Source organism: Podarcis erhardii, assembly GCF_964252035.2.
Source record: "Podarcis erhardii genome assembly, chromosome: 9".
NCBI classification, from domain to species: domain Eukaryota; kingdom Metazoa; phylum Chordata; class Lepidosauria; order Squamata; family Lacertidae; genus Podarcis; species Podarcis erhardii.
In genome coordinates this window covers 19,940,476-19,959,582 of record NC_138512.1, presented here as the reverse complement: position 1 = coordinate 19,959,582, position 19,107 = coordinate 19,940,476, and the positions used below count along the sequence as shown (strand labels likewise).

The 19,107-nt window shown below is 40.8% G+C and overlaps 1 protein-coding gene across 9 annotated transcripts in view; it reads right to left on the bottom strand.

Annotated features, from left to right (window-relative positions):
- FRYL (FRY like transcription coactivator) overlaps nucleotides 1–19,107 on the bottom strand; it is a 141,172-nt gene that overhangs the window by 12,412 nt on the left and 109,653 nt on the right. For all 9 annotated transcript variants that reach the window (XM_081875558.1, XM_081875559.1, XM_081875551.1 and 6 more), the window contains 12 exons: nucleotides 18,582–18,679; nucleotides 17,519–17,689; nucleotides 15,784–15,924; nucleotides 13,246–13,443; nucleotides 12,359–12,520; nucleotides 11,600–11,674; nucleotides 11,269–11,445; nucleotides 7,325–7,525; nucleotides 6,561–6,731; nucleotides 2,888–3,141; nucleotides 1,348–1,552; nucleotides 3–152 (listed from right to left, as the gene is read on the bottom strand). In XM_081875558.1, coding sequence (XP_081731684.1) covers nucleotides 3–152; nucleotides 1,348–1,552; nucleotides 2,888–3,141; nucleotides 6,561–6,731; nucleotides 7,325–7,525; nucleotides 11,269–11,445; nucleotides 11,600–11,674; nucleotides 12,359–12,520; nucleotides 13,246–13,443; nucleotides 15,784–15,924; nucleotides 17,519–17,689; nucleotides 18,582–18,679 — 2,003 coding nt within the window. The remainder of the gene's footprint in view (nucleotides 1–2; nucleotides 153–1,347; nucleotides 1,553–2,887; nucleotides 3,142–6,560; nucleotides 6,732–7,324; nucleotides 7,526–11,268; nucleotides 11,446–11,599; nucleotides 11,675–12,358; nucleotides 12,521–13,245; nucleotides 13,444–15,783; nucleotides 15,925–17,518; nucleotides 17,690–18,581; nucleotides 18,680–19,107) is intronic.

Sequence of the window (19,107 nt, the reverse complement as noted above, 5' to 3'; positions counted from 1 at the left end):
ACCGTTTCTGCATCCACAAAAACTGTTGGGCATTCAGAACACATCATCATAACGTCCAGTGAACTTTTGAATTTTGTTCCAATTCGCTGTAGATTCTCCCCAAGAAAACTGATGGATTCATGTGTTATAGCCCCAAACTTCCTTTGAATGTTCTAGACACGGGAATATTAGAAAGATAGAGAAATATTTTCACTTCTTTTCTTCAGCATGGCAGGCAACATTGCTAAATGGGGGTTCACATGTAAGCCTAAATTTCCCTTTTTCCTGTGCTTGGGGGTGGGATTGTGCAGTCTTAACAGATGGGACAGGGCAAATCAGTTTATCCTAGGGGAGGGCTATCACCATATTACACTGAGAATATCTTCTGAAGCACTCTTCTAATGCTGCATTAAAAGGGAACTGGTTGTTTGAGTGTACAGTGGACCCTCGGGTTACGTAACTTTTGGGTTCTGAATGGGACAAACCCAGGAGTGGGTTTGCCGCTTCGCGCATGTGCAGAAGTGCTCTGCGCCACCGCGTGTGTGCGCACAAGCGGTCCTCCAGTTATGGAATTTTGGGGATACGGCCGGGCCTCCGGAATGGATCCCGTTTGTAACCGGAGGTACCACTGTAGTGCCAATAATGCCAAGGTTGCAGGTTCGATCCCCGTATGGGACACCTGCATATTCCTGCATTGCCGGGGGTTGGACTGGATGATCCACAGGTTCCCTTCCAGCTCTACAGTTCTATGATTCTATGGTCAACATGGTAATAGTTCTAGGTAGTGATAGCCAACTCTTATACATGGAGGCGTGCAGGAACAATACTTTACACCTCATAAGCATATCTATGCAATGCCACAGTCACCTGACAATACATGATGTGGAAAGTCTCACCCCTAGAGACGGCTATCCCTCTGATGGTGGCTAAGGGAAACAAGTAGCTTTCTAACAGAGGAATCATAAACAGTGACAATGTAACATCCCTGTCCCTCTTCTCCAAAATCAGATACAGTGGTGCCCCGCAAGACGAATGCCTTGCAAGACGAAAAACTCGCTAGACGAAAGGGTTTTCCTTTTTTCGAGGTGCTTCACAAGATAAATTTCCCTATGGGCTTGCTTCGCAAGACGAAAACGTCTTGCGGGTTCTTGCAAGTTTTTTCCCTCCCCTCCCCCTTTTCTAAGCCGCTAATAGCGCTAATCCGCTAATGGCCGTGCTTCGCAAGACGAAAAAACCGCAAGACAAAGAGACTCGCAGAACGAATTAATTTCGTCTTGTGAGGCACCACTGTACACACCAACACAAACGTTTTAGTACTAGATGTTTCAAAATAAAAATTGCGAACAAAGAGGGATTGCGGATAGTTACCTGAAACAACCTAGAGAACACATGAAATGTAAAGACAGCAGAAGAGCCATCAGTGTCCGAGAGCATCTGATTAACGTGGCAGCGCCAAGCTTCTTCTTCATCATCATATGCCTGTGGCTGAAAAGCTGCCAATATGGCAGAAAGAAATGGGGAAGGAGGTGGAGATGTCTGGACTTCTGGAAAACCATCCTGTTCTTCATCTTGACTGTAAATAAAGTGAAAACAAGCATGCTAAGTAAATGCTGTTTCAGATCTTTTGACTTATTGCCCTTAGCATGGTGCAAGGCGTTCTAAAACGGGCCTGTAAATCGGTTTGAAATGATGTCAAAAGCAGGGCCAAAAACAAAGAGCAAGTTGCTGTTTTGCTAACTTAATTATCTAAAGTTTCAAACATACATACAACAGATTCAAAAAACCGGAATTTTAGAAGAATGTTGTTCAACTTAACAAGGATTCATGGAAACTGAATAAATTCTTCCAAGCTGTAGGCTGGTCATTCATTACTTATTTTACTTATTTTAGGACTTTATCTAAAAGCAGTTTAGAAAAGAATTATGGTGCCATTGTCATGTCATGAGCCCAGTTCTCATGTCATATTCAACCTTAGTTAAAAACAAACAATGGGTAATGTGAATACACAGTGTGCTGGCGCATGTTATTAAAAAGTCCCCCTCTCCAGTTGCTGCCACGAAACAAGCCACAGTTTGCTTGCCATGAGATCCAAACCTGGGCTTGTGGTTGGTTTTTCTAAACAGCCACAAGATGTTTGGCTTAATAAAATTGGGTCTAACAAAAAGAATTAAGTTTAAACATGATAAGAATAGGTTTAAGGAGACGAATAAGAACTTGCTGAATTAAAGTTGGAAACTGGGATGTATGGGGGGGGTGGGGGGAAGTCAGGGAAAGAGGGTTAGGAAAGTAAGGTTATGAAAGTATTTTTGTGTGCTTTTCTTTGTTTTGTATGTGTCTTTATAAAATGTGAAAATCCAATAAAAATTTATAAAATTTATAAAAAAAAAGAAGTTTGGCTTACCACTTGTGATTTGTTTGGGGAAGCAAACCATGAACCCAGGGTTTGGGCATCATGAGAAGCCATATTCTGGCTTTTATTCTGGCGGTGCAGCAGCAGTAGGAGTGGGGAAGGTGTGGACATGTGTGAACTTTTCAGCAGCACGGACCAGCAGTAAAACAACCCCAAAGCATCACAGAAATTAGAGGCTTGGAATGCCACTGGCAGCATAAAGGTAAAGGGACCCCTGACCGTCTCCAGTCAGGGATGACTCTGGGGTTGCGGTGCTCATCTCGCTTTATTGGCCGAGAGAGCCAGCATACAGCTTCCAGGTCATGTGGCCAGCATGACTAAGCCATTTCTGGTGAACCAGAGCAGTACACAGAAACACCATTTACCTTCCCACTGGAGTGGTACCTTTTTATCTACCTGCGCTACTGCAAATAAACTGGTCTCTAAGGCAATAGTGAATGAATCAATACTGATATTACTTTAATGAAAGAAAATACATATGGCTTCAAATCAATTTACCTAGACAAACCAGAGAAGTCAGCTTCTTCTTCTTCACATCTTTCGTCTAACTCTTTCAAGGCCAGGGTAACATCATCTTCACAGATCGATTCAGTATAACTATCAGCAGTGGGGTGCTCTGGAATTTCAGGAGTTTCTTCTAGTTCCAGGGGTTCTTGACAGATCAAGGACTCTTGCTGCTCTTGCAACGCAAATGATCCAGTATCTTCACTAGCTGTACTAACTTGTTCATCCTTTATTGGTGAACTGCCATCCTGCAAAGCAAGCAGCAGAGTCTTATAACTCACACAGAAGTAAAATGGGTTCATCAAATACTGCTAAGGAGCAGTGTCTCAAAATCCCAAAATGTTAAATTGCATTATTTCTTGACAGAGAAAGAATATTCTAAAACTCAGTCTAAAACTCAGTCTAAAAATTTAACAAAAGTAGGCAATGCAAACCTTCCCCACCATATTCTAAGGTAACTAATTATATTTAACGTATCAAAACACTGCTCACAAAAAAACATATTCCCAATATCTTTGTTGCTTAGTAAGCAAAGGAAAAAAATCTTCTGCTGTCAACAGCAAGCTTCTCTTGTTAGGAGACTTCATCTTTCCGTATATAAACTGAATCGTGAAACTAGACAGCTAAATGCAAAAAAGAGAGTAAAATCCTGAGGATAGGACTTTGTTCCTTTTAGCATCATTCAACAGAAATTACGTCTGCAGCTTCTAACAGATGTGCCTTACTGATTGTACCGAGGCTACAAAGAAGAAACTGGCAGGATAAGGGGTGCATGAATGCTTCTCTCACAGTATGCACAATGGAATGCAACCATGCTTTAGTCCAAGCAACAAGATACAAGCTCACTTAACCAAAGACACCAAATATTTTGACAACGACTGTCATTATTTTCTGTTCTCCAAGAATAATGACACCTACTGTCTTCAAACAGCCTATATTTTTAAAAGGTAAATGCAATTTCCCCAAACAGAACACACACATTATGTTTACCCTGTATCAAAACGGGATTCTTCACACTCATGACAATTTAAGAATCATAGTACTTATTGCAAAGGCCAGCAGGGAAAAGCCCTGAATATGATGGCTAAAGGTTTTTGAAGGATTCTACAAAAAGACTGCGGGTTGTATCCAGAACTATCTGTGCTGAAGTGGAACTGACACCTGCTTGCCCAACGGGACTCCCTCTTCTTCCCTTGCAGTCCCTTGTCGGTCCTCAAAATCTGTTTTGGAGGGTAAAGTGAGCATACAGAGCAGATTTGGGGGGGGTGCTGCAAGGGGGAAGAAGAGGCGGATAAAGTCCTGTTGCACAGGTGAAAGTTCACTCTTGCAACATTAGAATCTGCCCTGTATATATCAGACATTTTGTAAATGGCACTGCTCATCATGCAATGTAGCAAAGTTAAAGCTCCTAAATACTAGTTCTGTAGGGCAGCGCCCTGTCACAAGGTCCCTTATTCCTCTCTAATTGTTTTAGGGCGACTGCTATGCTATCACTTACCTTCACCCCAGTTACTGCTGCTAGTGCAATTCGTGACTGCATCTGATCAGTTTGCAAGGCTGATAAAAGGGGCAAATAAGCTATTTGCAACTGCCTGGAAACAACAGAATGAATTAAAGGCCCTATCACCTGCCGGTTAAGCAAATATGTCAAGTTGAAGGGGCCCATTTGATCTGACCCTCGAAAAGGGGGGTAGGGAAGTTCCAGCCTGGGGGCTTCATTTGGACTGACAGGGATCCTAACTTGGCCCACAACACCATTTCCCCCAAATCATGGCCACCTAACCCCATAACTGATAGCATATGTAATGTGAGGTGTGACAGGTATGGAAATAGCTCCAATGAAGCAGGATCCTAAAATGAGATTGTTCCTTGCAAGTGGAGCTAGCTGGAGAGATCCATTAGGATCAGCTGCACTCGACAATTTGGCCCCGGGAACTCCCCAGTGCAGTCAAGGCAGCTCTTCAGAAGTAGGATGCGTGGAAACCGTTTGCTAAAACACAGCTTTCTTCCTCTGCAAAGCAGCTTCTTGCTGCGAGTGTGCCGTCAAAGAGGCATTGCTCCACTAGTGCAAAGCGGTTTGCATTGAAACGGCTTGCTGAAATGGGAGGGAGCTCTTGTTTGCACAAGCCGTTTCAATGCAAACCACTCTGTGCTAATGGGGGAAGCCCCTTTGAAACTGCACACCTTCAAAGAAGGCCACTGCAACTGCCCATCAGCCGAACTTTGACAGGTGTCATCATCTGATGCCATTATGACGCCAGGCGATTGACTGGTGGGTGGCCACATCCATCTGTCAAAACTGGCCTGTGGAAGGTGGGGATCTTAGGCCTAAATACAGTGGCTGGATCCAGTTCCCCACCTCTACCTTAAGAGGCCATGAGCAGCAGTTGATTGCTTAGTTTTCTCTCCAGAGCTGTTCCTCCCACCCTCAGCTTGACTCCCTGGCACCATATTTGTATAAATTAACCATCCCAAAATACAGACGTGCCTTCACATTGGCCAGATTGGATGTGATGCCCTCTGCCATACTTGAGGACAGATACCGAAGGATTCCAACTGAGAAGCGACTCTGCCCCTGTGGAGATGGTAAGCTGAAAACAGTGGCTCATGTTCTCCTGTCTTGCCCCCTTTATAAAGACCTGAGGAATGAGATCATCACCCCATTCCTACTTACCATCCCTGGCCACCCATCTGAGGTCACATTGTTCTTCCTGTTGTCAGATCAGAATGATCAGACAACAGCAAAGGTTGCTAGATTTATCGAGGGTGCAATGAGATTAAGGGCCACTATTTGAACGATGGTCTTGGTCATTTGATGGTCCTTTTTATCCATTGTTATTGTTTTTTAATTGTATATAATGCTTGTTTTATGTTGCTACGGCCGTTGGCTAATGCAAATAAAGTTTATCTATCTATCTATCTATCTATCTATCTATCTATCCAGAGCTGTCTTATGATGGCTCTGAGTGGCTCAGGAAAAGAGGAAAAACAATATGGCATTAACTATTCTTGTACACATTAGTTTAACTATTAACTATTAGTTTTTTCCAGTAAGAACTACAGATCAGAGATGGACTGCTTCATCTTTGAAGTTACTGCATATTTAAAAAAAATGTTTGCAATGGCAAACACAAACTTAAAATACTCACTGATTTCTTATCAGCTACCAGCTGGGAATCTGGCTTACTCCATATAGCATTTCCATTAAGAGAAAAAAATGCCACTAGCATATAGATCTCCTGTTCAAATGGACTAGCTGAATCAACTAGTTGCTAACACAGCTGGCCTGAGGTTCAAATTTCAATTAAAGCACCCAATCACAAAGACAAAGCAAAAATGGGGGGAGGAGGAAGGGGGGAGGGAAGACCACAGGAAGATAATTGCTGCATCCAGAAAACCATCTTGCTTATTCAATTATTGTTCTGCACCACAAAATATCCATTATTAGCCCTCAAACCTATTTTTAATCTTTGGTGAACATCTTTAGTTCATGAAGGAAATGATTGGTTTCCAGAAAACATTCTCGTTCCCTTATGCCACCACAACCGGTTCAATTAAACAATCAATTACAGAAGAAAATGCTTTCGGAAAGGAAGCAAAGAGATACTATACAGTGCTAGAAAGAGCCCAAATCAGCCATGCACCAGCAGCCCACATTATTCCCCACCTCAGGCAGCTGGTTGCTAGCATTATCTAGAGGGGAAACCTCCAAACTTGGGGTCTCGGATCTGATTTGAAGCACTTCTTCCGTTCCAACACTGCTAGTGGAATCTTGAGACTGTAGCAGCGACCCAGAATTATCTAGTGCTGTGTCATCAGCAGCTGAGTCACTGTTTACCTAAGGAGACAAAAATAAAACAAGGATCAGCAAAAAAAAACACACACATATAAACACAAACACCTCCAGCTAATTACAAAGCAAAATACAGGCAAAATTTTGCACTACTTACAAATTCAGTTACCACCTTGTGTATATCTACCACGTTGGAAACACGTATTGAGGATTGGAAACTTTAGTCTTAAAGCAAAAGGCACATTTCCATTGATAAAGCACAATGGTCAAACGGCTTGCCTCCCAAACAAATCGGCTCCCAAACAACGCAAACCCGGAAGTGAGTGTTCCAGCTCGCAAAGGTTTTTGGAAGCCGAAAGTTTGACGCGGCTTCCGATTTGAGTGCAGGAAGCTCCTGCAGCCAATCGGAAGCCGCAGCCAAGTTAGCCACTGTAATGCTAACTTGAGATTTTTATAGAAGGCAGTACAGAAATGTTTTAAATAAATATATACTGCTGTACTTAAAACACCACACTTCTCCACGCCTTCTGCAGAAGAGAGACCAAGTCAAAACTCTGAATAATTTACACACTTGATAGTACCATTCGAAGGTTAAAACAAGGAGAAACCCGATTATTATCTGAGAATAAATGTTTTACCATCTGTGATCGTGATAATATCTGACTTGCGGTCAGGGCTTCTTCCTCTGAAGATTCATCAGTATCTTCCTGATTGGTCAAGTTCAAGCTCGGGGTACTACCAGAATACTGATATTCTTGGAGTGATGGTGTGTCTCCCTTGTCAATACTATCCAGGGAACGCCTGCGGACTCCCCAATTGAAGTTGTCCATACTTTCACCCTGTAATAAAGGTAATGTTTATTCTAAAGCTCTCAGAATACACATAATACTGAAATGAACACAGCAAAACAAAGCCACACAAATACTGAATTAATTGGGAGCAGAGTTTCAATCAGCCCTTTAAGTTAATTGGATATATAAATTCAATTAATGTTGTTTGTATTTAAAGTGTTTTAATACATGGCAAAAACAATTTCCTTAATGTTCCCTTGCAGATACCTTGTGTCTGGATGGCAATAGCTCAGTGTATTATTTTCTGTAGCCATATATCCTTAGCAATACAAGGTATCTGACTACCAAACACAGACAGACAAATACATCACAGATGACAAGAGATGAAACAAGCCACTGCACCAGGCTGCAACTTACCTGCAGCTCCTGGTTCGCAAAAAGAAAAACACACATAATTAGAACGAGGACAAACACTTAAAGATACTTTATAATGGGGGCATTTTCTATACTGTATGCTTGCCAACAGTAGAAGACTGATTCAAGCTCTGGAAAAGCTTTTGCCAAAAAACCCTAACATTTCATTTTCTCCACATTGCAGTAAAATCAGCTAAAAAAACATTATGAGACAAACACTTAAAACAAGATGGCTATGGTACATTTTCTCGGTGTAACATATATTAAAACAAATTTAGCGAATTGTTTGAGGGTAACACAGATGAGATTTTAAATTGACTTTATCTACATTTACAGGACAAACTATAGAATGCATAAATTTTACTCACAGTGCAGGAAAGCATAAATGTTTTTAGACAGTGTTATGATTATTCATGTCCTCAAAACATGAATGTTTTCTTCAATCTTGAAGTAAGTAACTTTTTAATTCCTTGCTAGGAATGGGAATGTGTTTTAATAGCAGCTTGCTTATGGGCCTCTTTGAATGCTAGCCCTATGTCAAGGGTGGCTAACCTTTGACTCTTCAAAGGTTGCTGGATTACAAACCGTCATCCCTGACCCCTGGGCCATGCTGACTGAGGCTGCTGGGAGATGGGAGTCCAACAACATCTGGAGGGCCACAAGTTCCCCTAGCCCAGCTAAGAAATGTACTGTATTTTTCCGTGTATAAGATGCCCCCATGTATAAGACGACCCCTATTTTTTGAGTTAAGAAATAAATATTTTAAACACCAAACAGAACTACTTTGATATTTTATTAAATATTCAAAACACCGGTATATTTAGTACCGTATATTTAAACATCAAACTGAGAGGCAAGCTGTGTAATGGCGGCTACTCCTGTCAGCTCAGTGTAACTCCACTGTAGCTGCAGCTCCAGCTCTCCCACCTGTGTGTTGCACTTTTGTCACGGTATTTACGGTATGTACCGTATTTACTCCACGAGCGCCGGCAGATGCGAACGCTGATCGAGGAGCTGCGACTGCCAGAGCTGCCTGAGTGAGTGCGCTTGGGAATTGTGGGGTCTGGGTAGCGAGGGGATGGCTGAGGGAACCAGGTGGAAGGGACAGTGTCCGGAGTGGGGGCTGATGGGGGGGAGGGAGGTACCAGACCAGGGTTTGTCATGAGGCTGGGGGGAAAGAATATGGATGGCGACATGTATTTATTTATATATTTAACTGCAACATTCCGTGTATAAGACGACCCCAATTTTAAAAATATTGTCTTATACACAGAAAAATACGGCACTTCATCGAAAGCTGTGGTCCACCAGCAATACATTGTCCTGTCCTGTAGCATTATTATTATAAATATTTATGTATTAAGGAGTCTGAGCTCTCCCCCCTTCCATTACTGTGAGGCTCCTGATGTTTGGAGGTCCTAGATGTGAGACTAGTCAATCTATTGTTAAATTCACCATTACCGGGAAAGGCTGGAATGTCCCCTACAAACAAAACAGGTCAACTGCTCAATCACAGATGGTGCAGCTGGAAAGCCTCCATGTTTGCTCCTCAATGTTTCTGACACTCAAGTTGTACCCTTCCCACAGTTTGAGAACTTCTAGCTCTATTAATGAGATAAGTTCTCTTACACTCAACTGGTATGACTGGTCTGAGGCAACTGAACTTGGAGGTACTTATATAAAAGATAATGCAAATATATTCCATAGCAAATGAGTGTAAAAATAAATATATCCAATTTTTCTTTCTCCCTCTCCTACCCCTTATGTGTGTGTGTGTGTGTATATCTGCAACACCTTCCACTTGCATGTGGCTTGTTTAAAAGTGAGAAAAATAAGCGAAATTTTCCTTTAAGAGTCAATATTAATAATGCTAGTGAGAATTTCATCTCGTATTAAGGCTTTGGGACATTTATGGGAAGGTGATTTCCCATGTTCTCTCTGATCTTGGGACCCTTCAAATTCACTAGAATTTTGATGAATGCATGAGTGAGAGCTCCTTCACTGGCTTCAGTATTACTATGGCTTTATGCCTGCAACATCTTCACAGATGTGGAACTACCTGCAAGCAGGTAAACCTATTTTCATGAGAGTTCTAAATAAAAACTGGAGTGTTTATGAAGTTCTGAATTGTGAAGGAGCTCCATAACTTTGTTGGCTAAAAATGTAATTGAAGAGGGTTCATACACATCTACTTGAAGCAAAGCTCTGGGTCCTGCAGCATCCTTATGTTACATTTTTAGAATAAAAATTGCTTACAGGCTATACTGTCATTTAAACCTTCTGTGTGGGGATCAGCCCTTTACCAGGGCTATATGTATTCCATGATCACACTATAAAATGCAGAAATAGCTAATGAACACCAGATAATAGCAACCTCATCTCTATTAGGAGCAGAATTATACAAATAAAGAAATATATACACTTTTGCTTTTTTTTAATATAAAGACATGATTCTGCCTTCCTTGAAAATATACACAACTCTGCCCTTAATCTTCCATAATGTGCATTATTATTATTTGAAACTAGCTCATGTCAGAAATATTATGTATAGCAAGTCCAATTATATAAAAAAGATATTCTGCAATCTCTTTTTTCTGCCTGTACTTTTCAAACCTTTAGAAAAAAATGTGGCTTACAGTATAGCATTGCATTGGTCCCTAAATATGATTTCCATGCACTGCAATGTTATCTTGCATACTGGAACAGTTAAGTTTTACTACTTCAAAACAGAAAAAATGCAGATAAAGATGACAAATGCACCATGAAACCAGATACAGTGTGAATGGCTAAAGGTCAAAGCAATTCCAACATAAACCTTTTGCCAAGATAGTATTACAGCATACCATGAGAATAGCATTTCATTTAAAATGTTCAATGGGATAACTTTTGCTCAGGCGTTGATGGTACTAAAGGCTATACTTCATGCTCTGTGTAGTTACACTGGGCAATGTGGTCTGTAGTTTTAGGACTGTCACTAACTACCAAATATTGACATTATGTTTCCCAATGCAATATCCGGTATGGAATCGACAACCCCTCAAAATATTCCTACAATAAAGCCTATTGATAGTCCCATACCAGCAGAACTGATCCAAGATAAATACCAGTTCATTTTCCTTCCAGACAAATTTAAAGTGTGCAGATACTGTGAAAATAACTTTTCTTGGTATGTCAAAGAGCACGGAATCTTGGACAACCTGCTCTTCCAAGAAAGATATCTCAATTTTGCTAAACTATGGCATTTGCTACATTTATCAAAGGCTTTGATTAAATACAGTACATCAAAATGGAACGAATAAGGTCCCCAAACCTTTCTTTGCTTGAAGGATAGCCTTGTGGAAAAATCTCAAAGTGGAACTACTGCTGTATGGACTTACCTCTGCATCTTCCAGTTCAACATCTAGAAAGTCAAAGTCTTTAAAAACTCCAAACTGCTGTTCACTGGTATTATCTTCTACAGCCACTTCCTCTTCCTGAATTACTTCTTCTGTTGCTGAAATAAGACTAGTTTGTTGGTCCCCAACTTCCAAGTCTTCATTAGAAGAAAAGACAACCTAGAAGGACATCCATAATATAATGTAACAGAATACAGAGAAGGAGCTTTCTTTCTTAATGACGCACCCCTGAAAAATTAGGAGTGAGTCAAGGCAACTTGAAATCACATTAGCCACCATAATACCTCAGCTTCTGGAATCTACAATTACTTACAGATGGGTTTTTGGGAAGACCCGATTCTGGACCACACAGAGAAAGTACATTCATTAGCTTCTCCCTGGTTCTCCGCTGGAAAAAATGGAAACCATGTCACTTATCAGAGACAAAAGGGTTTTGATTATGCAGGTGTGCCCCCACCACACTTATGTGGGGGTTACGTTCTGGACCCCCACGTGCATAAGTGAATTTTGTGTGAGCACATTCTAAAAAGCCTCTAAATGCCTGTTTTTTCCTTTCTCTCCTGTTCTCTCTCCCTACAACTCTCTCTTCGGCTAGACTTGAAGCTCTGGGGCTGGGCTGGAGACTGGAGGCCACACAGAAAAGCTGCTACTGCTGTGCTTTTGTGTGTGTCAACTGCTAGGCAGGGAGGCTGAGCAGCCTAAACAAAGCCCCGCTGTGCCTCTGAACTCTTTAGGGCTTCCTCTGCCCTCGCTGCAGTCCTCTTTGGGCTCCAGGGAGGGTCTCCTTGCAAGCCATGAGGATTCTCCTGCTGTCTCCTGCCATTTCCTGGTTTGAAACTATTTATTTATTTCCCAGTGCCACATGTCTACACGGTCATGCACAAGGTGATTGTAGGTGGGGGGGGGGGCGCACCTGTGCTATCATATTCGGAGAGCTGATATTCCCAAATGTTTAAGTCGTATATGTTGTTAATAGTGCATATTACCATTTCTACAGAAAATGCTACAACACTCCCCTCCCTGCAGTATTTTGAAGACCTAGGGAATGTGATGTTACTTCCAGGTAATTCACCTGGGACAACTGTGGCCTCTTCCAGCTGACAGGTACCAAGCCATTAGAATTTGATCCTGAGGAAGTTGAAGAAGTGCTCCTTGTAACAGCAATGACTTTAGGCTTTCCATTTCTGCCAGCTGCACTGTGCTGATCGCCATACTTGTTCCCAATAATTGGTGTCTATAAAGTGAAGAAATATATAAATGTGTGCAAGAAGATCCATGGACTGCAAGAAGCTCAAACCTCTCCATTCTTAAGGAAATCAGCCCTGAGTGCTCACTGGAAGGACAGATCCTGAAGCTGAGACTCCAATACTTTGGCCACCTCATGAGAAAACTCCCTAGAAATGACCCTGATGTTGGGAAAGATGGAGGGCACACGAAGAAGGCGACGACAGAGGACGAGATGGTTGGACAGTGTTCTTGAAGCTACCAGCATGAGTCTGACCAAACTGCGGGAGGCAGTGGAAGACAGGAGTGCCTGGCGTGCTCTGGTCCACGGGGTCATGAAGAGTCGGACATGACTAAACGACTAAACAACAACAAATTCTTCAGCTGAGCACATCTGCCTTACAATTCTCACTTTCATTGTGTATTGCAAGGCAGGGCAAGGGGCATCTTGTGGGGAGATGGAGACTGTTGGCATTATCACTTCTGAGGTTCCTCTGTGATGTTGCAGGGGGGTCCGCACTGCACCATGGTTTACTGAGGAATGGTGGGCAATGAAGCAAGCTGGGAGGATGACTGCAGTGCGGATAAGAGAAAACTCACTTCAAAAATAAGCATTAAGTAATGGCTTGCCTAAGCATTACTGTGAACCAGTTCCCAGTATTTGTTTAGTTTTTACAAAATACAGCCCAAGACAAAATTCTAAGCACAGAGATGTTATATTCAATATGCCCTTACCTCTGAAATGTCAAAATGAAAATCTAACGTTTTCCCTGGTAGTTCTTTGGAGACATTGTTAAATATTTTTGTAAATGAGATTTCAGGAGAGCTTATGTCGCCACCGTAAGACTTTGGAATATCATTAGGTACCACAAGACTTGCCGATCGAGATACCACCAGTTTCAAAATATTAAGGGCTTCCTTCCAGTATGGACTCTAACAGGGGAAGAAAAAGAGCATACATACTGCAGTTAATGCCAGTAAAAACAGAATTATAAGAAATTGACTAACCTCACCTTTAAATGTGAACATGATCTGCATTAGTCATTAAAAGATTGAGGAAAAATATATTAATATACTTCTAGAGAAATTAAGTTAAAATATTCAATTTATGAAACAGGTCAGTAGACCTTACCTCATATTAAGTATATGACTGGGAACCTTAAGATACGGTAGTTTGCCATCTACTACTGGAAATGTTGGAGAATATCCACTGTGTATGCTATAATGTCTAGCACTTCGTATGCTATTTTAGAATCTAAGAAGCTTCGATAGTCATTTTTAAATCATCCGATTTGTTAATGTAACAGTATGCTCACAACATGACAGATGGAATAAGTGGCTTTCATTTTGCTAGAATGGCTGCTTCAGTTGTCTTGGTGTGATTTAGAAATGAATATACTAGTTCACATGGGGTTAGACTTCAAATTTTCTAGGAGCAATCAAGACAAGAGAACACAACAGGAAGACTCTAGGCTAAGTGCATTCTCCTTAATTTCATTGTGACAAGCCTCTAAACAGTGGATTCATCTGATTGAGAGGTCAGTAAAAGGAAAGGAAAAAGCAGAAATCATGTAGTGAGAGAAAGAGAAAAGAAAAGAAAAACAACGGGGCTTGCTTTTAATTTTATTGCAATATTTTTGAATCCTACAATTGTAAAGACTTCAACTTGAGGTTGACAAAAAGTATTAAAAACTAGAACCTTTTATCACAGCATGCCTTATCACAACCAACAAGCGCGCGCGCGCGCACACACACACACACACACACACACACAAATGCCCATCACATACTGTGCAGATTCTGATTATCATGTATGGGCTTAATAAACTGATATCAACAAGCCTTCTGCTAATAGATAGAACCCCTTTGATTAAGCCATGATTAAACCAGGAAGTGTCTAATTAACCATAGTTTTCCAGTTCAGAAGAAATGGAGAAATACTGTTACTAACTTTGACACAAGCCCAGATACTAAAACAATGACCCTTCTGGTTTAATTGCAGCTTACACAAATTGAGCAGTGAACAGGCTGTACAAATGGACAAAAGATTCATTCATAGTCTGTCTTATTAAGCTCAGATATGATTGACTGAAGTAGGGCACTCTCCTTCAGAGCTGTAAATTCAGAACTGAGTAGATTGATATTCATATATCAAAACATTATTCAGTATTCTATAAATCACTGCCATATAATATATATTTATATTTTTCTTCTTACCAAGAACAGCTGGCACCCACATTTTTTTTACTCCACCTAATCAACTTAGACTTTAATATCAACAATATGCAGATTACCAGCCTTTTATCTAGCTGAAGTATTGATTAAAAATATAGCCAATGAAGCAAAAGGTCCCTTAATCTTCCATAAGAAAGGTTAGAGGTGAAAGGAGCAGATGGCAGGCTATAAGATCTCCAACTACATTGATCATCTACTTTGCTTAATGTTTCCTGACAAGAATACAATAACTTAAGTGCTTATCTATCAATGGCCAAAAATGCACAGAGACACTAACCATTTTTCCTGGTTAATTAGGATTAACGCATTTGTTGTGCTGTAGTTCAAAGGTAAAGGATAAAATTGGTAAAATGTATTCTGAAGTAATTGTATGCTCCAGGCATTCTTAACAACAACAACAACAACAACCCTTCTGCAAAAAGCCTAAATATCTCCCAGGGATTATATTTTCAATGAAATCTTGAAAGCTATGCTTCAAAATGTAAAACGAACAAGTTACTGGGGCACAAGTTGATGTGTGTGCTATCTAATAAAGCAATGCATTCGGATTTCATCACAACAACTTCAGTAGCTATATCTATATGAGAAATGGCAACACAGGAAATAATTCAAGCATGCTTTTAACTTCAGTGTCTCTTCAATGACCTAGTGAGCATGAAAAAATATTATGCAGAATGTGGTTTCATGCATACAGTATTCCTTTTCCAGAGTTGTGTTTGGGAAGCCAATTTGCACATCTCTCACAGCTGAAAAATTGTACAGATTAAAATTCAAATCTGTACATATTATATCTGTGCACATGTTATCTGTAGTGTCCCAAATATTATCAGATAATTTAGAATATACATGCATTATTGCTACAGAGATGCTTTATGGGAATAAATAAAATGCATAAAATACATGCATTGATAAAATAGAACTGGGGCCCCACTGTTCACTAAGAAATTCTGTCTAGCATCTTTGGTCTGAGTAAGCGCAAAATATCAGTGAAAATATATAGTATACACATTTTCAAATTAGGTACTTCAAAATACTCACCTGAACATATTTACCAATGATTTTTATAATTTCCAAATTGAACTGCTTCACTGGTGCTGCAGACAGGTCAATGTGACTCAAAAGGCTGTAAATGATTTGCAGTAAAGATTGCTGCATGCTGGATAGACCTTTCTCTAGCAGCTAAAAACAAATGTATAAAAATTGATTTAATCTGTTGTCTTCAAAATAGCAGAAATTTGCTTTAAATTTGTAGTTTTGATTATGTGACCTTTTTTTTCAATGTAAAAGAATTCTGATACTGGAAACAGAAAGCTATTGAACTAAACTGTATTTTCCAAGTTCAATATTTTTTTAAGCAGTTCCAACCTACCACCTTAAAAGGGAAACCCACAGAATTTACCCACCAGGAAACCTGTCTGCTTGAGATCTGAAGCACAAGTGTTTCTGTAGGGGAGACCCATGCAAATCCAGTGGCAGGATAAGTGGACTAGCATTTGTATCACCCTAAATTTGCTGCCACTGCATCTCTTCTACTCTCCATCTCAGTATGCTGGCTGCAGACTCAGCCAGATGATGGTCAGGTGGAGAGCACAGCAACACCAACCCATCCACAGTTACAACTAGCTAAGAGTATTGGACTGTGACCAGGGAGATGAGGGTTCAAATTCCCAATCAGCCATGAAGCTCACTGGGTAACCTTGGGCTAGTGACTCTCTCTCAGCCTAAACTACCTCACAAGGTTATTGTGAGGAGCTCTATCTTGAGCTCCTTGGAGGAAAAGGTGGCATATAAATGTTACAAATATAAAATGAATAAAGTGACACAGGGTTCCAGGTAAGGGGAGGGGGAAGAAGATGAAGGAACAGTCATTCTGGACTTTCTGTGGATAGCAGGGTCCCTGTCTCTTTCCAAATCATGAAACCAGGAGGGAGATAAGCTGTTTCACTGCATTGCCAAGTCAATAACATGAACCACATTGGAGCAGATCAATCTCTTACACAAGAAGAAAATCCTTTACTCCAAACCTATTTGACATTTATCTATGAAAGGACAAAATGCTCAGCTTTATTTAAGTGGGAAATAGTATAGCACAGGGATGCGGGTGGCGCTGTGGGTTAAACCACAGAGCCTAGGACTTGCCGATCAGAAGGTCAGCGGTTCGAATCCCCACAACGGGGTGAGCTCCCATTGCTCAGTCCCTGCTTCTGCCAACCCAGCAGTTTGAAAGCACGTCAAGTGCAAGTAGATAAATAGGTACCGCTCCAGCAGGAAAGTAAACGGCATTTCCGTGCGCTGTACTGGTCCGCCAGAAACGGCTTAGTCATGCTGGCCACATGACCCGGAAGCTGTACGCCGGCTCCCTCGGCCAATAAAGCGAGATGAGCGCTGCAACCCCAAAGTCGGCCACAACTGGACCTAATGGTCAGGGGTCCCTTTACCTTTTTAGTACAGCACAGGCATGTCCAACCGGACATCTCCGGTAGATCACTGGCTTCCCCCAAAGAAGCTGAACAACTGTGGCTCCCCTCAAAAAAGCTCAACATTTTACCTCCTCCATGAAAAAACTCAATAACTTTGACCCAAACCCCCCAAAAATGGGCCTTTCTCCTTCCTAAAAAAAGCTCAACAGCTTTGACCTGAACTCAAAAAAAGGGGGTAGATCACTGCCAGTTTTTAACTCTAGATCGCAGTCTCTTGGGAGTTGGCCACCCCTGGTATAGCACAATTGAGAGAGACACTTTAAATCATGTAAAATGATATATTATTTCATTACCTCTGCAAGGTATGTTATAAGATTAAAAGTAGTTTCTGAGAAGGAGTCATGCAAGTATCTGCACACGACATTAATCCAGTTAGAACAGTCTCTGGAATAACTGTGTGTACTGTATAAACTCATCATATGAGCCAAATTAGCAAGCGTTGGGGACTTCTCCTCTGCACAAACCTATGAAAGACAAAAAGCCAAAATATTTTGTTAAGTGAACACCTTTTAAGTATAGTTTTTGAATTTTAAAAAGGTGAGGCCTTCTAAGAAGCTTATGGTCAATAAAACTGAAGACGTTACTATGAAAATCTGTAAGACTGCTGGTATGCAGCAATACTGTTGGAAAACCAAATCATAAAGGCTACTTCTAGGTTTATATCCAATGAAGTGGATTGTACCAGAAATATATTGGTCATCAAACAAGGGTTTGCACTGTAGCATCAACTATCAAATCATTCAGTTATTTATCTAGTGCATCCTCTACAATGTTTGTCTTGCACATTATTTCCAATATCTGATGGTGTGATTTCTATCCCACCCAGCCCGCCACACCCTCAATAAAAAAGTGCTCCACCACATGGCCACATTAACATAACAATCAGGCCTACTTTTATTATACAAAGTAGCCTGAACTACCATTGCTGAATTGTTGCATAACATATTATCACTATTATGCGTCTCCAAAATTTTAAGATTAAACTAAAATAGTCAGTTTGAAGTAACTCATCTTCCCTAGATAAACTTCAGAATTGTTCTTGGTTTTGTGATATTCGCATAAAGTTTGACTCACAAACATTAAAGAAACACTTCTCCCCCCTTTGACTATTTTAAGAATAAATATGCCCTTTGGGAAGAAATTTAATTACACTTTGGCACCTCATTTAATGTGGTTTCCCAAGTGTTCTATCATTCATTCAGGCAGACTATTACTGCCTCACCCCTTCCTGCCTTGCCAACATACTGGAGAACAAATAGCTCATTAGTAAAAGCAGATGTTTAATCACATTTCCATCTCTGCCTTCACTATGGAAGCCAAAAGTAATTTTCTGAACGGTGTCAGTCTGCTACGTACCTTGGCTATTCTGTCGGCTGTTTCTTTACAGAACTGAGTTGGGTTATCAAAATGTTGGATTAGATGAGGCAATAAACACAAGATGTTAAGAGGAAATCCTGCACGGAAAAATATGAAGCATAATTTATCTGTACAAAAACATTCCCGGTGTTTTCTGACCACTTTCTTCAAGAATTCTTACCCGGAAAAGCTATCTAAAACCAGTAAGTATGAAACTTAATTCTCTGAGAAATCTTACTATATCATGCCATTATTACAATGTCTCTCTGTATAATATTTGTTTTACAAAAACTAAGATGAGCCTACTGGATCATGCCAGTGGCCCATTTAGTCCAGCATCCTGTTCTTACTGTGGCTGCCCAGATGCTTATAGGAAGTGGGCAAGCAGGACCTGAGGGCAACAGCACTCTCTTCTCCTGCGGGGTCTGGCAACCGGTCTTCAGAAGCATACTGCCTTTAAAGCTAGAGGTGGACAGTGGACTGTTGTCCTGGTGATTGTCTGAGCTGCTAAGGGAAGTAAGTAGTA